At 38.3% G+C, this 22,578-nt stretch overlaps 1 protein-coding gene across 5 annotated transcripts in view; it reads left to right on the top strand.

Annotated features, from left to right (window-relative positions):
* The window catches only part of LOC126092013 (beta-TrCP), a 116,497-nt gene that overhangs the window by 58,996 nt on the left and 34,923 nt on the right, over window positions 1-22,578 (top strand). For all 5 annotated transcript variants that reach the window (XM_049907406.1, XM_049907431.1, XM_049907415.1 and 2 more), the window contains exons 2-6: window positions 2,758-2,980; window positions 3,195-3,381; window positions 3,474-3,567; window positions 3,656-3,826; window positions 8,375-8,566. In XM_049907406.1, coding sequence (XP_049763363.1) covers window positions 2,758-2,980; window positions 3,195-3,381; window positions 3,474-3,567; window positions 3,656-3,826; window positions 8,375-8,566 — 867 coding nt within the window. The remainder of the gene's footprint in view (window positions 1-2,757; window positions 2,981-3,194; window positions 3,382-3,473; window positions 3,568-3,655; window positions 3,827-8,374; window positions 8,567-22,578) is intronic.

The raw sequence follows: 22,578 nt of genomic DNA, 5'->3' as shown, positions 1-22,578 counted from the left end.
TTATATAGGACTACTGCAGAAATGTTCCCTCGACTCCGTGTCATGTAACAATCTCGAGTCGGAACTGGGCAGACATCATTATGCAATACACACACATTGCGATTATGGAACGCTGTTGCGAAAAACGCCTTCTTTACAGATATCTGATTTTGGTGTGGTTTTAAAATTGCTTCACCACGCAATAGTGTAACGACAATGTTTTTACTTAAGATTAACATCTAGAAAAGTTAGGATATCAATGTATTTCATGGAAGGCATGGATTGAAAAAAAAAACTTGAAGTAGTTTGAAATTATTTCAGTGCTATGCATGCGGCACATACTTCAGATACAACATTCTAGAACTCTTTAATTTCTGCTGTTGAATTCGTAAACTTGCTATGCTATTTTAAATGTGCAAGATTTTAGCTCAAAACTTAAGAACAATAATTCACACCTGAAAAGAATAGGGAAGTAGCCAGTATGTTCTTTAATCATCAACATAAAAAAATGAACGGACACCACCAATTGACATAATTGGCAGGAACTGCACTATACATGACACATTTTTAACTTTATCGTTTTTTTAGTAAAAAATTTGCAACATTTTACTAACCCATTCTCTATCTGTAACAGTGATGTTATTGTTGGAAGGTACTACAGACAAGATTATGATATAAATTCTAGTTATACAATAGTCCGTATTTATTAGTGGTAACACAAGCCGTGCTGCAATTATAATGTTAACCTTTACAAGCATCTGACTTACAGCTGAACACAAATTTAATGTGTTTTTGCTTATTTTCGGCCAGTCATGCTGTAGCACCTCAATGCAATAATTAAAGCATTGCAGTTTTCCGATGCTTTATCGAAGGGCTTTTTTAAAAGTGAGCAAATGTATCTTGCATAGGAATGCAGTGACAATCCCTTTTTTACCAAAAATGGAGGAATAGAAAAGTGTTAATGTTCTCGCTCATATTGTGTGGAACGGTGTACAGGACTACAGTTTTTCTTCAGCGTGAAATCTGCGAATTTACTCTTGCTATGCTTTTTTAGAATAAAAGTCAATATAGTACAGGAGACTGCTACGTAAATAATTTTCTTACATCACTGTTGCATTAGTGGTACATTATAAATATGTCTGACAGTGACCTCCTTTATGCAAAAAAAAAAATTAAAATTTATGCTGCTGCTTCGTCTTTCAGGTCAATGCATTTCGTCCAACATTTTTTTTATCTTGTAGATTTCATTTGTACTGCACTTCTGAAAGATGTGCAGAATACCTGTCTAGGGCTTCCAGAACAAAGTACTCAGCAAAAGGGTGCATACAGAATTTAGGTAAAAGTATAACTGAGGAGACCAGAAGAGGCATTCACACTATAAACAAATCTTTGTATGGTTGGTAGAACTGAAGACTGTACTTAACTACACAGTGGTACAAAGAATGCATCTCTTAACTTGCAAAAACATTTTTTTTTATATCCACAATTTTTACTTGTTTTTGCTTTATGACTATATCTTATAAAAAAAATTCATGTTGTGAAATTCATGTTGTATTTGCAATTTAATCATTGCAGTCTTTTCACTATTCCACAGTTTACTGTGGCCATGAATTCTGCCAATCAGAGTGCACAAATTTTCACATTGTTTGTGCTGAGTGCAGAGAAGTTGTTCTGAGCTGTTGTTTAGTTTCTTCATACTTCACTTCCCCCATCCATCTTTTTTTTACACACATTTGATTGCGACTTTCTGAGAAATTGAAACTGGAAACCATACAATTTGTGTGATTAGAGGCTGGAATGATCCAGTTAGGATTTAAACTTTTTAATTTACTACAGCATCATTTGAGAAATACTGCACCTACGTAAAAGGGAATGAATGAATGAATGAATGAATGAACATGGGAGAACAATAACTCTGGATAAGAAACTATATTATTATTATTATTATTATTATTATTATTATTATTATTATCATCATCATCATCATCATATCCAGGACAGTAAAATAAAATTATTTACAAAATCAAACATACCTACTATGTATACACAGGATACTTAGTCATAACATGTACTGTACTTTGGAAGATGTAGTGGGTTTGTGCAATGTTAAATTTACAAGAAGTAGTAAAATATCATACAGCTTCATACATATTATAACATAAACACGAGAAAACATGTCTACAATTGAGTCAATTTACGAGCTGTGTGAATTGATGCTTGTGTGATATGCCACCAAGCAGCTATGTGGATTACAACCTCTGATTTTATTTAAATAGTGGGGTATGTAATGTCTGTGAAATATGGCCTCCTTCCAAACATTTCATTGTTGGCAGCTCAGTTTACTGATATCCAACAATGGATATCAGGTGTTCTCCTCAGTCTAAAATGTGAAGTCAGTCTTGTGTAAACTTAATCCTACATATTGATGAATTGTGTGAATTTCAAATGAACAGGAACAAAGAAACAATAATGGTCACATCTATTATTGATATATTGTTAGGTTCACAACCTGTACCTTCATATTTGTATTGTCATTTATATTTGTCTTGTACCATTTTGTTCAGTTTAGCGGTATTTTCATTACCAACTTCAAGAAATACAAGTATTTCTATAAAATAAAAGTATTTCTACAAATGCCAAATAAAAGTAGCAGATATCATAGATGCTTTTGAAATAATAAATTACTAGATTGTTGTTGTTATTGTATTGTATGATGGTTGCAACAGCTGCTTTGCTTATTGTGGAAAAAAGTAATTATTTCTTGCACTTTTCTTTCAGTACCCAATGACGATACTCTATGATCCTGCACGGAAGAAAGAACCATCACCACAGTATGTGACTGAAAGAGAAGTGTGCTTAAAGATGTTTGAAAAATGGAGCGAACAAGATCAAGTAGAATTTGTGGAGCACTTGCTCTCACGCATGTGCCACTATCAGCATGGCCATATAAATACATATTTGAAACCCATGTTGCAGAGGGACTTCATTTCACTTTTACCAAGTATGTTACTGTTTTATTTGCTGCACATATTTGTTATAATTTCTGAAGTTTTGGTTTCTGTTTTCTGAGTCTGTGTGTTGTAGCATAAAGTATCTCTGTTGCTGTTGTAAGTATTGATCCTAATATGGTATGAAGTCATTTTTGTAATTCTAATTTCAAACTGGTTCTGTTGTAATTTACACTGGGCTTATTGCTTTTCCTTTTTCTGTGTTAGAAAAAGGTCTGGACCATGTTGCAGAAAATATACTGTCTTACCTGGATGCAGAGTCACTGAGCTCTGCTGAATTAGTTTGTAGAGAATGGTACAGAGTTATTTCAGAAGGGATGTTGTGGAAAAAATTAATTGAAAGGAAGGCAAGAACAGATTCCCTGTGGAGGGGGTTGGCCGAAAGGAGAGGCTGGTAGGTTTGAGGGGACTTTTTTCCTCTCTTCAGCATATTGAATAAGAGTTCAGTTTGATATAATTCATTTATTTCTGATTTTGTATTTACAGGATACAAGACTTGTTCAAGCCCAAGCCTGGTGAAAGCCATCCTAATCACTCATTTTACCGATCACTGTATCCCAAAATTATTCAGGATATTGAGGTGAGTAGATGTAAGATCTTGTCATTGCCCATGAGATTATGTGCTGAAATTACCCATTGACATTTACCTGTGGCTTTGTTTTGTGCAGAGTATAGAAAACAATTGGAGAATGGGAAGACATAACCTGCAGAGAATTAACTGCAGGTCGGAGAACTCTAAAGGTGTATACTGTCTGCAGTATGATGACCACAAGATAGTATCTGGTCTAAGAGACAACACAATTAAAATATGGGACAGAAGTACACTGCAGTGCACATCGGTATAACGCATTTTTATTTGATTTCCTTTATCTGATATCAATATCTCTCGTAATTGATGAAATTGTCTAGAGTTTAAAATTCAACAAGCAATTTTTTTTACCTCTGCTGCTTGCCTAATGCATTTATATGTAAATTTACTAATAGTCAGTATGATCGGTTCAGTTGTCTTCCTCTTAAGGCTGCAGTCAGATGGCCTCAGGTAATCAACAAATACATTGAGCACACTGCATTGAGCCTGTGGCATGATAGTCATAAAGATGAAACATTATCACTGTTGTGAAAAGAGACTAGTGCCACATTCAAAGTTAAAAGAAATAAAACCTATTTGCAATAAGAGGAATAGTTTCCAAAACAGAGAGAATTGGTTGGAGTTAATGTAGAAAATTTGAAGTATAAGTAACTTTCTAGTGAAAAGAAGTCCCAGTAATTGCAGTTACCATATTTGTTGACTAATAAGACATAATTTTTTCTTTTTGAAAATAGAACAAAAACTGTGTGCGTCTTATTTGCCAGTAGCAAGTTAAGGTAGATGTCGATATGCTCCATTTATTCAAAATGTGCTTGAAGCGATTCATTGTCAGTTTCTTTGTGAATTTGGGGTATTTGGGTTGTAGTGTGTTCACTGGATGTTCAGGCATCAAATATTGTTGTTCTTAGTCTGGAGCTCTACTGGTCATAACCGTATTGTGGTTTTATTTGCAAACTGTGGCTGAAAAATGCCATTGCTGTACAATAGCATTTAAGCTGCAAGTGATTGCATTTGCTGGAGAGTGTGGGAACAGGACTACAGAGAGGTGTTTCAGCCCAACTCCAGGTGAAGAAAATAAGGTCTTTGCAGAATTGGGAAGATCTTTTGAAGAAAGCACCTAGCAATAAGCATAATCCGAGAAGTGGCACTGCTAAATGGCCAAAACTTGAAGTAGAAGGCAATACTTGGATTTTAGAGAACAGGCGAATGAGAATTTAAATTTCTACAAAAATTATCATTCAAAAAGTGAAAGCAATATCCACTAACAAGGCATCACCAATTTTCCTGGATAAACATTGTGTGTTAAAACTGTATGAAGATTCATCAGCTTTGTATGTGGACAGAGACACAAATATCACAGAAGATGCCAACCAAGTATGAAGAAGAAATTTTTGAATTTCATAGATTTGTCATAAACGTGAGAGAAACACAAAAGTTTGACCTTTCACTGAGAGGAAACAGTGACAAGGCTTCACTAATGTTTGATGTGCCTTCTAACAGAACTGTGTATTCCAATAGCACAAAAAGAATTATTGTTAAAACTTCAGCTCATGAAAAGACTACGGTCATTTTATACTGCTATGCTGATGGGACAAAATTGCCACCACCTTTCTTTCTTCGAAAGAAAGCCACTTTTTATAGAGCAGTTGACAAAAGGGTATTAGCCCATGTACACAATAATGGATGGATGGATGGATGGATGGATGGATGGAGTAGGAAGGAGCTTGTGGATGGATAAAATTTGGTCTATGTGACCTGGAGCCTCATTGAAGAAGTCTACCATGTTAGCATTTGATCAGTTTCATTCTCACAGAACAGAGGAAGTTAAAAATAGACTGAATGAATTGAAAACTAGGGTAGCTGAAGTTCCAGAAGGGCTAACTAGTCCACTTCAAGCAATAGATGTAAGCTTGAACAGACCATTTAGGGGAGTTACAAAGGAGGAGTGGAGCAGATGGATGCAATCTACAAATATTGAAAGTACACTGTCAGGAAGGAGGAAGAGACCTTGCATTTTTCAAGTTGGTGAGTGGATCAAAGCTTCATGGGACTCGTCAAAAACTGAAACGATGATTAAATCATTTAAGAAGTGTGGAATCAGTAATGCACTGGATGGTACAGAGGATAGATAATTTATTGTATGAGGATTCAGATTTTGACATGGTGGCTTCAAGTATATCTTCCTTCAGCTCTGAGGATGAATTTTTGGGGAATTGAGGATGCAAATTAAAAGGTGAGCACTTTTTCCTACGTACATGAGTAGATATTTGATATACATGCATGTATGTTATAATTGTTTTGCAGTAGATGTATTAAATGAGAGTTTTTCCCTAAAAGTCTTTAAGTGATGTGTGCCTTACATGTTGGAATCTTAAAGGCTCTTAAATTATAGCAAAGAGAGCTGAGATGACTTGGTGTGAAAACAGAGTAATAATTACGTGGGTTTATGCGTTTAATGGGGAAAATGACACATACACTTACAGAGAAATGGGCTTATTGGCAGAAAACTTGCATTATTAATACATTATTGAAAAAGAAGAAAAATATCTTAAATACTTCTAAAAATGGGTAAAGATATATTCACATAATACTGTCTTTGGGAAGTGTTTTTCCTTTCTCAGACCAAGTGTGACAATATGACACACAGAAATAAAACATTTCTTGATGTTATGTAGATTAACAGTTCGCAGATCATAGAACCTACATCCATAACAGTGTGCTAATTTACTTGTTACTGTGAAGTCCTGGATGGAACAGACAAAAATTAGTCATCAAAGTGTGGGCATTGAAGCACTGACACAGACATAAACAAAATGGAAATTGTTGTTGCTAAGCTATTGGATATTGTGCTTCCTCAGCTCAGAGCTAAAACCTCCTTCCCTCTCTGCCCTTGCAAGCATGCATATTACAGTGCCAAGACTATGACAACTACTATATAGTTGTTACCTTTACTACTTCACTCACTCACTCACTCACTCACTCACTCACAGGTGCCTGACCATGCGTGCCAGTGTGAATTATGTATGGCAAGAGAGACTCAATAAATATCCATATAAGCTATAATTTTTATGATTTTCTGATCAAGGTCATTTTGAGAGACAGAAGTTGGGAATGTATGTTCGTAGAATTTCAATATTGCACCTCTAAACCTCTCCATGATGATACACAATGCGTCCCTTGTAGCAACTGCCACTGGAATTCTACCACCAGTCCCTGCACCAATTGTCAATCCTGTACAGGTCTTTCAGCATTTCACTAAAGTCTTCCTGCAGGTAACAGCATAATCTGTGAATTGCCTAATGTAGCTTCCAAGTAGATTGTTTACAGTAATGGCCCTATATTGCTTCAGAAATTATCTCTACATCTTTTCATTTTGTCCCAATAATTATTTTGTTCAGTTATATCTGCCAGAAAGTCTTACATTAATTCATAAATGTGGCCCAGTAATTGATAAGCTCTTCTTTTGTTCATTGAACATCTCTGTGGAACTGTATCAAATGGCTTCTGGAAGTCAAGGAACACGACACCAATCTGGATGTCCTTGTGTACAGTGCACTACATTTCAGGAAGAAACAGAGCAAGCTGAGTTTTGTGAAATTTGTTTTGTGGAACCCAGGTTGGTTTTTATAATGGAGATTTTTTCAAAACAGTTAAAATGCATGAGCACATCATATTTTCCGTAACTCAAAAGGCAGACATCAGCAATAGGAAAGCCTCAGTTAAGTGCGCCACTACAGTGACCCTTGTTTGTCGGCTACACTTAAATCTAAGTCATGTTTCATTATAGTGTATCATTTCGAGAATACTTTCTGATCGAGTTGTGAGCTTGAAGTGTCTAGAGAAGCAGAAGGAATACTCAGTTTGCTCAGCAGACTAAATGTAGCACTTGCAGACACTAGCAGCTGCCTTCCTGCTGCAGCCAGGCATAGACATGTCTTGGACCTAGAAGCTCCCTGTAAAGGGAGGGGGGGGGGGGGAGGAGGAGAGGGGGGAGGTTTAAGCCAGTGTATGTCTGACCTGCAGTGAGTTAACTTGCACCCTTTGAAAATAAAATTGCTACAACTACACTTCACATTCCTAACCTCGTCCCTCTTTGAAGTGTGCGTGAGGAAGAGTCCTGGGAATGAAAGGTTGAAAAAGAAATTTCTTTCTTAAGATGTAGAAGGCACAGAAAGCTAAGAGTCCTCAATCATCTGACATGGTCATTTCTCTCTCATGTCTGGAGAATTTCATTGCAATATGAATAGCATTTAATTTTCTGAAATGTATTTCTGTTCTATGCCAAAACTGGAGCTGCTATGTTGTGTGACATAATTTTAAATAGGTGAGCTTTGTGTCTTCACGGAATATTGTCATATAGAAATTCATTTTGCTTTATGCAGTAAAGTCACTGACTTTCATTTATTGTACTCTGTACTTTCACAATTTTCATCCAGTGACCATACTTCCCTTAGTTGGTGTCTTATTAAATTGTCACGTGATAAAAACATTCCTGGTTGAGGAGACTCAGAATAGAAATTTTTGTATGATTTGTAACAAATTCTTTTGTCGGTGGCTATAATTGCCTGGAAGCAGTCTGAAATCTCTGCAACATTTAAATTAAGTCTACCTTTGAGTACTGTTCATTATGCAAGTTTTTGGAAGAATATAAGATAAAGTAATAGTAGCAGCTATTTTTCACCCAATAACAACTGTTGTATTCTGTGTAAGCTGATCATGATAATCGTATAAGTAAAAATTTTATGCGAGTTTCCTGTTTTGTGATTTATTAATGTTAGATATGTTTTGTTTTTTTCAGGTCCTGACAGGTCACACAGGTTCTGTATTGTGCTTGCAGTACGATGATAAAGTCATCATCAGCGGCTCAAGTGATTCAACAGTTAGAGTATGGGAAGTAGAAACAGGTGAAATGGTGAACACATTAATACATCATTGTGAAGCTGTGCTTCACTTAAGGTTCAACAATGGAATGATGGTTACTTGCTCCAAGGTAAATCTGGTACATTATAGAAGCTTTACTTTAGTATTTGAAAACCAAAGAGAGATTCGTAGAATAAAGATAGGCTCCCATTTTTGTAATAAATAGAGCTTCGATCTGAAATCTGAAAGAAACCATTGTTTGGAATATTACTTCATTTTTTTTATCTATAAGGTGCTGGTACTTCGTGTAAAAAGGCTTGAGAAAGACACATTGAATCACTGCTGAGGAATTGAGTTTTATTTTATGTAAAAGGCTTAATTATTGTGGGTAGTGAAGGAGCATCTAGCTTCTTGAAAGGCAATGTAGTGAAAAAAATTAATTCATGAATGTACAGCAAAATCAGTGTGCCTAACAGGCACGATAATTACCATTACAAGGTGCACAGATGAAGTGGTCCTGTATGAGACAAACTAATTATCTTCCTAACTGTTGCGTCTATTAGACACAGAGGTTTGGCTGTATGCTTGTGAACTAACTTCTTAGAGCCTATGCTGGGAGAAAATAAAAAGTCAAAAACAGTGTACTTACTTCAGGGTTACTGTAGGGGGATTATGCATCTGATTTCTTCTGTAGTTGGATGCAAAAAGGAAGGCTCATTCATTATTTGCATTGTACATAGCCAGGATGCCTGTCTGGTGCTGTACATGTTTCTCCATAAGCTGGTGAATCTATTTGATTGACTGAAAGTATTAAGTTTCGTTTACTAGCAAAAGCCATTGAGAACTTTGGTTGGTGTTTGAGGTAAATATATTTTGGTGCCATATGAACCTTGACAGATGGGTCTAGTGTTAACAGTTCTCATGCATTAGAAGGGGAAAGAGAGACAAAATTATGATGAACAGTGAAAATTTTTTAACGTTTTAAAAAGAGCAATGTAGTGACTCCCCAAATGAGTGACGAAAGTTCAGACACATATTTAGCAACAAAAGGCTTATGGTAACAATCTTTATAGACTAAAATGAAATTTTGTTTGTCACAACATGCTGACTGAGATGACAATTGGTGAAGTTGCATATTACATAATTCTCCTAACACTGATCCATTAAAAATAAACAGTGTGTTGTCATTGTGGTGTTTGATGCTGCGTAACAATGTTCATTGGAATCCTGGTGTATCAATTTGACAACTTTGATTGAAAGAGGGGGTGGGGGGGAAGAAGGATCACAGTCTTGATCTGGCTCAAATTGACTTCAGACTATTGGGAGGTGTTTCATCTCGGATAAGGAATTGACTGGGATGATACGTTCTTGCAGGAGGAATAGAAAATACAAATGTCTCAACTGCTATTACAGTTATGTCAAAACATTATCTGTAATTGTATTTCATCATACTTTTACACGAATCTTACTTATATTCACACTTGTTATAATCTCAGGTTGTGTTGAAGGTTTCAAGGAAGCACTCTTATTACTTGGAACTGAATTTGCTTTTTTAGTTTAATATGTAGTTAGTTTCACTCAGTTGTGATTACTATCCCTTCAAGCAGATAGTCTCACAGTGAAAGGCCTATAAGGCACACCAGTGTTTGATGTTAATCTTTCATAAACAGTTTGCCTGAAGTGTAATGACTTGCAAAATCAGTTCTGCTAACTGCTAATGAAATAATCCTTATCAACTTTAGGGCATTGTATATCATTTTTGGTGATACAATTATAATGTGCAGCTATACACTGAAGTAAAACTTCGTTTGTCAATAATTTTGAATAATTTTCATTTAAGAAAAAAGTATTGTGAAGGCACTGGCATTGAAAGATCGTTTGCAGGTAAGTTCTATCACAAGAAAATTCTTACAAAATATAGTTCAGTCTAACAGTTTCCTTTCTACAATAACATGGAACCTGAAAAATTTGCATTAGTGATAAATGTGAATATAGATATGAATCCTGCCTCAAAATACAAAGGGGGGAGGGGGGGGGGGTGTATGTAATAAATGTGATTTCATAGTGAATTGTACCCTGATGAGCTATTTTGTGGGAGAGGGTTTGAAATAGCTTTATTTTCTACATATAAATATTGAAGAAGTAACCAGTTTTTGGTTACTGGTATTAGGCATCATCTGGTGAAGCCCAGTTCAGAAAGAGAATGTGTGTAAGAACGTCTTTGCTAAGTAAAGAATTCACCTATGCCCGTACAACATGCCATTGTGCTTGTAAGATGTATCCCATCTGTGGCAGTGTAGGAGTCAGCAGTGAGATTTAACATCTTAGAACAAAGAAACACAAATGTTTGTGTTACTGTAATGAAAAACTGAGGGCTCTATAGCTTAGTGGTGCATTATGAAGTACAGTTGCATAAGATATCAGTGGAAATTGTGATGTTGCCACCCTCATCAAGCAGTTGTACAGTAGTAGTCTTTATCAAATGTTTCATGCGCTGCACTTTGCTTTACATTGTGCATAGCTCATTATGTTTGTTTTTCATTTTGAAATGAGTGAAGAGACTATTGCTGGTACATTATGGAGTGAGAGTATGAATGTCTCAACACCAGAATTATACTTTCACAGAAAATCAGAATGTGGGTGCTTGCTGGCTGATCTGCAGAGGAGGTGGGGCTTGGGGCTCATTTCCTCTTGCACAGCTGCTAGAAGTTACCAATTATTTACTCTTGCGGCTGCCTGCTATATTGCAGTGTCCATACTGTAGAAACTATACCGAGAGTCTTGCTGTGAAGCGAGAATAGTTGCTTTAGATTTTACTTCCGTTATAAGTACCTTGTCAATCCTGTCTGTAATGTTGTCAAGTATACATTGCATGGCCCCCAAAAGGCCTCTGCAATATGCTCTTCAGGCTTATATGCTACAGTTTGGAAGTAAATATTCTGTAGAGTTTTTAAAATTATTGAACCAGTGGTAGTAAGATGATACCAAGAAGCACATTAAATCAGAGGCACTCTTAAATCAAGTTGTCAAAAAAAAAATAGTGTAGTCACAAATCGTACAGTGGTAAGAGCCCTGAACAACATACTAAAAATCCTGACAGGTGAGGTGTGAGCATTGGGATGGGGGGGGGGGGGGGGTTAGGGGCAGTAACTTTTTTGTTTTTCTTGAATAACTCGGAAACAGTGACTTCTAGTGAAAATGATATGATTCCCAGTATGAAAGTGACGTACATTAGATATTCTACAAGAATGGTCCCCCCCCCAGGACAAATAGTTTGCAAATTATTAAAAATACTGTTTCAATGATTTAAAACTGATGTTTAATTTTAAATGAAGTGGGTTAAGAACAAGTATGAAAAGTGAGGAAGTACCACTTTAATGTGGCAGTAGATGTATTAAGTTAGATGAAAATTATGTTCTTTAGTTGTAATAGGATTGGAGGAGGGGGCTGGCAATGGAGGGTGGTCGTGTAAAGGAAGGGAGGTCACCAGTTGTGGTCATGAACTTCTCTCCTTCATATCTCTGCAAAGTTAAGAGTGAATAGGTGATTCCCCATTCTCTTTTTACCCCTCTTGCATAACAAGAAGCAACTAAAAGATGTTTCAGAAAGTAACACCGACCTTTCCACAGTGTACCTTATGAAACACTGGTGGTGTGATGCACAGACATGCCTGAGAGGCTGTTTATTTTCCAAAAAGAAGTTGAGTGTGACAATGAAGTTATCTGGTAGTGTGTAACAGTGGAGGTGAAACAAAGTTAGTTGTTGGATGTTTTTACCGGCCATCTAATTCTGCTGTGGGTGGGGGGGGGGGGGGGGGGGGGTTACAGTCAGTCATGTGAAATACTGATGCACACGTTTCCTGAAAATTGTCTTGACAGTATCGAAATGGGGATTAGCACCATTAACGCAACAGTAGTTACGAAAGTTAATAAATCAGTCAAGAAAACAAAGTGTGAGTTTCTGCTAGGTAGAGCAGTTGCTAGCATCTCTCTTAGACATGAATTGACATCATTTAGTTTCAGTAAGGTGGATGTAGAGGAATTACGGGCAAAGTTTAAGCAGACTGTAAATCATGGACTTGGGTCATGTGCCTAGCAAGTGGGTAAAGGATGGGAAAGATCCACCCTGGTTTAATAACTAAAATTCAGAAGATGCTGAGAATGTGGAGGCTGTTACATTCTCGGTTCAAAATAGAATGCACAAATGATTACAAGGGAAGATTAGTAGAGATGCGTGCGTGTGAAAACATCTATGTGCGGAGCAAACAACTACCACCACCGTCACAACTAGGCAAAAGATCTGATAGAGAACCAGAGAAAATTTTGGTCGTATGTAAAATTGCTAAGCGGGTCTGAGGCTTCCATTTAGTCCCTTGTTGACCAGTCTGGTGTGGCAGTTGAAGATAGCAAAACGAAAGCAGACGTTTTAAATTTTATGTTCAAGGAATTGTTCACACAGGAGAATCATGCAAACAAATAAATAACCAGGTCTGAATGGATTCCCAGTTTGGTTTTTACAAAGAGTACTTTATGGCATGGCATGGCATGGCATTGGCACCTTACCTAGCCTGCATTAATTGGAATCCCTTGCCCAGCATCAAAAGTCCTAAGTGACTAAAATAAGCACAGGTGGCTCCAGTATATAAGAACGATAAAAGAAAGGACCTACAAAATTACAGACAAGTATCCTTAACTCCAGTTCGCTGTAGAATCCCTGAACATACTCTGTTCAAATACAATAAACTTTCTTGGGACAGAGAAGCTTATGTCCACGAATAAGCTGGATTTTAGAAAGCATCGCTCGTGCAAAACTCAGCTTCTGTCGATACCGCATTCCTCCCTCCCTAAATTGTGCGCCGTCGTCGCATAGTGAAGTGCAGGTGACAATTAGGGGGAAGTCTGTGCCGTAGTGCTACTGATTGCAGAATGGCACCAACTAAACTGCACCTTGACATTCGTCTTGTGAACCACCAGGAAAACCTGCTGAGAAATTGGAGATAGGACGTCCTTGCAGCGGCACTGTAAATGCCAATGGGTGCAGCAGCTGGTGGCAGTGGCTGTGGAGCTGTCAGTGACTGCATAGGCAGGCAGGCAGGCAAGTAGGGGTCATACCATGGATGGTATAATGAGTGCAGCCAGACGTCTGATTGAAAGTGCCAGATTTCCAGTTGTGTGGCTTTTTATAGATACAGAAGAAAACATGTTGAAGCATTGTGAGCAGGCATAGTGTGATAGGTGCTCATAAACAACAAAAACAAAGCATTTTTCCTCTAGTGCAGAGCATGAACTTTGGACATCTTAGTCTTCAAAGTGCAGGCTAAACATTCAGCTTCACTGTTTGATTGAGATGAGAACAGTGCCATTCAGATATTTTGAATTCCATTCTGTTGGCAAATTTGTTGAAATTATGATAAAGAAAATTGCAGACTATTGTCCTAAACAATTGTTTGTGACAAACCTTGTAAGCAAAACAGGAGTGAGTGCTGTGATAGTGGTCAGCTGTAGTATTAGAGAGCATTGGAAAGACGAAAGGGTATTTGCTGTATGCATTGATAATAATGATCGATGTTATATTCCAGAAGGGACCATCAAAACTGTACGACTATGATGCCAAGGAGTATCAGGTCTAGGCAAATTGGACAAAATTTTTGTTGTGGTGTTGCTGGATTTGCGCATGTGCACGCGCCAGTGGGAAGTCATATCCTCTTTTTATCCAGCGTGAGCCACATACAATGCTAGAGTGCTACCTGTTCAGTTCTAAAGATTCTAGAGTCCTCTATGTTGTAGTTCCAGCACACACTGTTGCAGAGATGCCGGAATCAGGACTCGCGCTGTTCTTCAGGACAGTGCAGTAAAATTACACCATTCTGAAGAGAGAGACTGTGCATGATATTTGGAAACTACTGCATCTGAAATTTATTCTCGATTGAAGCCAACCCATCCAAATGTACTACTTCAGCGTTCATAGTGACCAAATTCAGTAACCTGGGCGATATGCTGAGAAACAATGGGAAAAGTTTGGAGTGCTTGTGAATCAGAACAATCAGTTCAAAGACAAGAAACTTGTGATGCATAGAAATCCAGATCATTTCTGTTATGTAAGCAAGACAATGTGTTTGCTTTAGCACGCTGTGCCGTAGGGTGATAAAGAATTTCATGTTGATAATGGGAAAGAAATACACTTGTGCTCATAAATTAAGGATAATTGCAGAATGTGGTGCCATACAATGTGGCACTACACAAAACTGGTGCTAATAACATAGGCACACAGGGAACACACACAACATAGATCTATAAGTCCACAGTATTGGTGATAAGTTGAGAAAATTGTCCCGAAACCCATGTGCTACAAAACGCAACTGTTTCTGCGCATGTACCCCAGCATCAATATGGTATATGATCACCATGCATACATACACAGGCCGCACAATGGGTTGGCATACTCTGGATCAGGCGGTCAAGCAGCTGCTGGGGTATAGCCTCCCATTCTTGCACCAGTGCCTGTTGGAGTTCCTGAAGTGTCCTAGGTGTTTGAAGAGGTGCAGAAATACTTCGACTGAGAGCATCCCAGACGTGCTCAATGTGGTTTAGGTCTGGAGAACAGGCAGACCACTCCATTCGCCTGATACCATCTGTTTCAAAGTACTCCTCCACAGTGGCAGCTCAGTGGGGCTGTGCGTTATCATCCACCAGGAGGAAGGTTGAAAAGGCGGACATACTGGTGCAAAATTACGTCCAGATACACCTGACTTGTTACAGTTCCTCTGTCAAAGACATGCAGGGGTGTACGTCCACCAATCATAATCCCACCCCACCCCACACCATCAAACCATGACCTCCAAACAGGTCCCTTTCAAGGACATTAAGGGGTTGGTATCTGGTTCCTGGTTCACGCCAGATCAAAACCCGGTGAGAATTACTGTTCAGACTGTACCTGGACTCGTCTGTGAACATAACCTGGGACCACTGTTCCAATGACGATGTACTGTGTTCTTGACACCAGGCTTTACGGGTTCTACTGTGACCAGGGGTCAGTGGAATGCACCTTGCAGGTCTCCGGGCAAATAAACCATGTCTGTTCAGTTGTCTGTAGACTGTGTGTCTGGAGGCAACTGTTCCAGTGCCTGTGGTAAGGTCCTGAGCAAGGCTACCTACAGTACTCCATGGCAGTCTGTGGGCACTGATGGTGAGATATCAGTCTTCTTTGGGTGTTGTACGCTGTGGACATCCCATACTGTAGCGCCTGGACACGTTTCGTGTCTGCTGGAATCGTTGCCATAATCTTGAGATCACACTTTGTGGCACACGGAGGGCCGGTGCTACGACCTGCTGTGTTTGACCAGTGTCCAGTCACCTTAGTATTCTACCCCTCATAACGTCATCAATATGTGTTCTTTGAGCCATTTTCAACACACAGTCACCATTAGAATGTCTGAAAACGTTTGCACACTTACTCGCTGCACCGTACTCTGACATGTACCAATGCACCTCTGCGTATGTGGACTGCTGCCAGTGCTACCATGCAATGACCGCAGGTCAAATGCACTGCATGGTCATACCCCGAGGTGATTTAAACCCGCAAACTGTCCTCCATTGTGTTGTTTCACCATGTATCAGCATTATCCGTAGTTTATGAGCATGTGTAGCAACCAGTGTTGCAGTTTCTGTTCTGTACGATCAGATAAATCTTCTGCTGTATAAGAAAGATCAGTCAGTGGCTTATGATGAATCAGAAGGAAAAAATTTCCATCATCTTGCAGGTATTGATGAAATATTTTGAGATGGTAAAGTATGGGTAAAACTTCCTTCTCCAGCCAACTGTAATTGAGTTGTGCCTTCCTTGTTCAGTGTCTTGGACACACATGCTTAGAGGGCATTCAGTTTTGCCTTAAAGGGCATTCAGTTTTGCCAACCGTGTGGACAAACTGCCCCTATTCCATGTGGTGACGTGTCAGCTGCAAGCACTACTGGTTGTTGCGGGTCGAAATGAATAAGACAAGGGCAGTTGAGCAATGCATATTTCAGTTTTGGAAAAGATTGTTGGCATTCTCCAGTCTATTTAAAAGGAACGTTTTTGTGTCTGAGACAATGGAAAGGAGCAGATATTTTCACTGCATTTAGAATGAATTTGATGTAGTCTGGAAAGGAAGGACAGCTTGGAGTTCTACATTCGTGGGAGAATATAGTCTCTTTATAGCCTCTAAATGCTTAATTGAGGGGTGAGTGCCATGGGCATCAATGACATGTACCTTGAAAAGCAAAAATTTCTGTAAATTACTAGAGGACTATTGTCAATTAAAACTGGAAAAAGAGACTCCATATTTTTGAGATGGTGGTCTGGTGTTTCTCCGGATACACCATTGTCATCTAATTAATTTCAACAGGGACGGAACTTAAGATGTCACTTGTTCAAGAAAGTGTTGAAATAATGCAGGAGTGGACACACTTTCGAAGGGAAGGCACTGTGTGGCATTGGGGGGTTATGGTTGTGGTGTAGTGGTTTGATCACTCTCTCTCTTCATACTGTGCAATACACAAGTTTCACCTACCTCAGTACGGCATCTGATCACCAGCCCGTTTCTCAGCATAAGTAGATACTGTTCAGATGGCGTTAAAAGCAGCGTTGAAGAAAAACACCGTCAAAACTTATGTTTGAAAAGTCCGCGTAAACTCTGGTAGCAAACTATCCTGTAATATCTTATAACAGTTTTCGGGTGGATGGCGATTGCCTCAGCTCTTTAGAAAAATGTCAGAATTCTGCAACAGGTTCTTTTATTTCTTTAGGTTCAAATTAAAACTTGCCATCAGCCCATATTTAATTAACGAATAATATCACTGTCCTCAGTTCACAGTTCAGACAACCCAGTACACACACATGAGGCTGCCAGGAACGTACATAAGTCCAACTCGAATTATTATGCGATTCACAGTCATTACTCTGCTACAATATAAGAGTTTCACATTCGGTCCTTTTACAGTGGATATCTAATAAAGTAAGTACTCACAAAATATTCCGTGGATGAATATGAGACATGCCACGCGGAATTTTACAAAGGCCGAAAGTTCACATGTGGTTCTTTCCAACAAAACAATGCAAAAACTTCCAAACTTCACAAAATTGTCTGTAAATGCAACTGCTATTACGGCCACACAATCCGAATGCGAGAAGCCAATTATTTCTTCATTTTACACATAATAAAGTCGGAAGCGTTCAACATGCCTATAATTACTTCCAATGCACGGGAAATGCTTAAATCTGATTGGTTGTTAGAAATGACCAGGCAATCAAAACAATCTTTCGAGATCATTTTTGCACTAAAACTGTCCTATGCAAATCATTATTCACAGATGCATTTGTCACTTCATCATGCAAATATTAATAAAATGTTTAACAAAACCAAACAAACACTAATCTTGAAATAACTTTAGAAAAAGATCACTCTACAAACGGCTATTCTGGCTGCCTTCTTACAAAAGCAAGTACCCTTGGGCATAAATCATCAGCAAGGTGGGGAAAACACAGCTTTCCCATGACACACTTATGCAATGCTGTACATGACATGATATTGAATCTTTATGTATGTCCCACATACACACTCTCACTCATTATCATTTACTCACACAACAACAAAAGAAAAGACATGCTCCCTCTACAGGAAAAATGTTTCATACAGGAGGACATTATTAAAAATCAAAATATTCTCAATAACCAGAAAAGCAACAACAGAAGACAGTCAAACTGATTCACAGTCTACCATAAACAATAAAAAAATTTAAAGAAAGAAATACAAAATTATACACTCACACTCATTACTGAAGATGACTAATAGAAATATGTGGAAAATGTCTGGCACATAAGAATAAATTTCAGTTGCGAAAGACTGAAGTCGTCTTATATTTATGATAGATAAAGTGCACATATTGTAAATAAACCGCTTCCCACGGCTAGGCTAGCAACAGGTGAGAATGAGTCACGCTAAGATACAAGCGACTTTTTCTATCACCGCCACCGGCTCCAAAGCTTGGAGCCGCTCTGCAAAGTAGTGCAATACAACTACATCTACATTTACACTCTGCAAGCCATCCAACAGTGTGTGGCGGAGGGCACTTTACGTGCCACTGTCATTACCTCCCTTTGCTGTTCCACTCACGTATGGTTCGCGGGAAGCACAACTGCCGGAAAGCCTCCATGCGCGCTCGAATTTCTCTAATTTTACATTCGTGATCTCCTCGGGAGGTATAAGTAGGGGGAAGCAATATATTCGATACCTCATCCAGAAACACACCCTCTTGAAACCTGGACAGCAAGCTACACCGCGATGCAGAGTGCCTCTCTTGCAGAGTCTGCCACTTGAGATTGCTAAACATCTCCGTAACGCTATCAGGATTACCAAATAACTCTGTGACGAAACGCGCTCCTGTAAATGCTATTGCGTATTGTCCCGCGATGTTAAAACTGGTATGTTAAAAGCCAATGTGCATGTTAACCATTTTTTTTTTCTTTTTCCTCCTTATCCAGGGAAAGCTGAAGAAAAGCATTGCGAAAATAATTTTTTGAAAAGAATCTTACACGTGCTAGGCTATCCTTAAGCTTATCAATATGAGGAAGCAGGAAGGAATCCATTACTGTTAGAGCATTAATGGTAGCATTAGAATATGCCTAAAGTCTTATCTTCCTGTTTGCTTTTCTTAAGAGGAGATGCCCATTGACTTGCAGAATTTGGTTTCATAACTCTGATTTGTTCTAATTTGCTGAGTTCAGAAGCAGCTTCATCACAGATAGTGTGGGGTATGGGACGACTCCCATGAAATTAGGTTTTGCTTTGTCCGGCAGTGGGAATGTGAAAATTCTTCACGTATCCTTGTGTGTTCTTGAACAAATGTCCATATTTTTCACGTGGCTGAAGATTACTGCCTTGGGAGAGCTGCATATCAGTAGTATGCACATCGTTTTGAATATGTAAACCAAATAAATCTGAAGCATCCATGCCCAAAATAATGGGACTAGAACAGGATCAACTACTGTGAGTAGCACTGATTTACTAGTATTTCTATATTTTGCTTGCAAAAGGCACGTTCTAAGAACAGAAGTGCTTTCGCCATTGTAAGCCATCAGGTACAGGCATGGTTTCTGTAAGTGAGGATGTCCCAGTTGCTGAGAAATATTGTTATTAATCAGTATGCATGAAGCACCAGTATCTAATTGAAATAGCAGGGAGGGGGGATAAACAGTTTCAGGTTGACTTTTGAATAGGGCTATTCATGTTCCGGAAGACTGCCTTTGTCTGGATTGTTATTGACAAAGTGTTTAGCTGTACTTGTAACAGAGATGAGCTGTTTAGAATGAGGCAAATTTTTCACAGAATGTGGGTTGTTGCGCTCTGTGTGTGTGTGTGTGTGTGTGTGTGTGTGTGTGTGTGTGTGTTTAAAGTGCAAGCACACTTGCTGTGTGTGCCTTGATTTATGGTAGTGTCAAAATTCTGCGAGGTGGTGAAAACAGTTTTTGCGATCATGCATTAAATAACATTTCAGGCAAGTCTTTGGAAGATTTGAACGAGACAAAGAAGTAGCTAAATGCCTCACATTGTGTTTATGCTGTTGATTGTGATTGTGGTTATTGTATGGCCCGCAAAGTTGGGGCCACTTCCAGCTATCCGCAGTCAGCGTTTCAACAACAGGCATGTTAAAATAAAGTTAAGCAAAGTCTTGCACTTCCTGGGCTTCAATTACTTTAAACTATTCATTCAGACCAGGTATGCAATACTTTAGAATCTCAGCCCATATTCTTATATCACCAAGGTTTTGAATAATGAGATCACAAAGCATTTTGTGTTAAAATGAGGCCCCACAAGAAGAGTTGAATTTACAGTTCCTAATCGTGACCTTATGTTTAGCAATCCATTTCTTGTGAGATTGATTGTTATGACGTGTGTGAAAAAAATTTGAAACAACCAGCAGCTGTGTGAATCTGAGCTTTGAAGGAGTTGGAGTTGTCTAATGCTCGAATAATGTCGTTGTAGGGGAGGGTTTGGTGCTGTGAAGGAACTGCACACAATCAGAAAATACACACTCCTACCCATGAAGAAAAGAAAGCTCATCGTGGTACACCCGATACGTTGTATGCAGTGAAATGTTCCTGTAGCTGCATGCTGTGCTTCAGTCATTGATATTTGCTGAGTTTGTCGTGCATCCAGCAATCTGCCAATAGTAGTGAGGAAAGAGAGAACTTGTTGGCTCTGAAACTGAATAACTGCAATGAGTGGTTGCTCTCCAGAAGTTGTCTTTGTATACACAAATTATATATTTGAAATAGATAAGCGTTTCACACAAAAATTATGAAAAGTGCTACATTTGCCAATTACTGCCACAGTGAAACACTAATCGCCAGGTCATGTCTGATGTTTGTAGTAGCGGTGGTTGGTAAAGGTGATAGGAAATCTACAAGAAGGTAACACATTAATAAGTTTATTTACAATATTTGCACTTATATCTATCATCATAAATATAAGACGACTTCAGTCTTTTGCAACTGAAATTTAGTCTTATGTGCCAGACATTTTCCACATATTCCTATTAGTCATCTTCAGTAATGAGTATGAGTGTATAATTTTGTATTTCTTTCTTTAATTTTTTTTATTATTTATGGTAGACTGTGAATTAGTTTGACTCTTTGTCTTTTGTTGTTGCTTTTCTGGTTATTGAGAATATTTTGATTTTTAATTATGTCCTTCCGTATGAAACATTTTTCCTGTAGAGAGAGTATGTCTTTTCTTTTGTTGTTGTGGCATAAGACCGCCATTTCTGTTTTTATCCCAGTGTGATAATGATTTTCTTTTATTAAATGTACTGCATATGTGAAATGGGTACATTCACTCTTAAGTGTCCTTACATGATCTTTACACCAGACGTTGAAATTTCAAATAATTTATTACTTCAATAATTTTATATTTATTATAGACCAACGAAGGTGCCTAACATGAACAGGTGGCACATGTTTGGTACACAAGAATAAATTTGAGTTGCAAAAGATGGGAGTTTTCTTATCTTTATGATGAAACAAAACCGAAATTACAATTGAAGAAAACTGCTGCAAATGTTAAAAATATAAAGACAAGTTTGTACTACTGTAGGTTCTTCGTGGTGCTGAGCACATGCAACAAGAGTAATGGTCTTGAGAGTAACAAATAGTCTTGATAGCTGATTCAGTTACGTAAGTCTCTGAATATGAGTAATGCTTAGTAGTGTTGTGCTACGTCAATGTAGTTTTCCTCACTCGCAGTAGGTGCTGTAGATAATGCACAGTCCTTACCCATTGGTTGTAGGGCTGTATTGTAACTCACGCAACTGCAAATAAGTACTCAATTTTAATAAACTGAAAATTACTCCACCATATACATGCAGAGCTCAATAAAGCTCTGCCTACACGCATAAGAGAACTGGAGAGTAATTGCTAGGGAGGTAGAGTTTCACTGAACTGAAAAGCAGGCAGTGCTCATGGTGGGAAGCTGCTCTTCCTGGAAGAATACTAAAACTATAATAAAGAATGACTAAGAATCAGTTTCCTCTCTAGCAATGATTATGTAGAACCTCCCCATATGTGTTAATATTATTGGTAACTCATTCCTGCATTCCAGTGGTTTACTTTGTGGAAAAACAAATGCTCCCTGCTCCTCTGGTCATGTCAGTGCACTGCATCACCAGCGATTCATAAGATGATTTGCAGAAGGATCATTATAACTTTGTGTAACACACTGTAGTTGCTTTTTGTGATATATTAGTGTAGTAAGTGGTGGGGACTTGCTGCTTGCTCTACAGTTTGCAAACCTACTGAGGAGGAAAGTACACAACCACAATCTGGCAACCTGCCTTCCCTCTTGCAATCATCCTTCACCATCCATCAACCCTAGTCCTACCATGCCACCAGAATACAATTTATACTTTAATATGACAGTACCACACTTACATATGGTACACACATTTAATATTTGTTCCTAACCCACTTGGTTTCAAATTAAACATCAATTTTATACCTTTAAATCACTGTGTTTAATAATTTGTGATGGGGAAAATGATAGTGTGTTTTTCTTCTAGGAAATTTAAGGTAGTTCAATTTTGTACTGGGAAACATTGCCAGTAGAAACTG

This window comes from Schistocerca cancellata, chromosome 1 (assembly GCF_023864275.1).
Source record: "Schistocerca cancellata isolate TAMUIC-IGC-003103 chromosome 1, iqSchCanc2.1, whole genome shotgun sequence".
Classification (NCBI taxonomy): Eukaryota; Metazoa; Arthropoda; class Insecta; order Orthoptera; family Acrididae; genus Schistocerca; species Schistocerca cancellata.
This window is presented reverse-complemented; position numbering and strand designations above follow the sequence as displayed.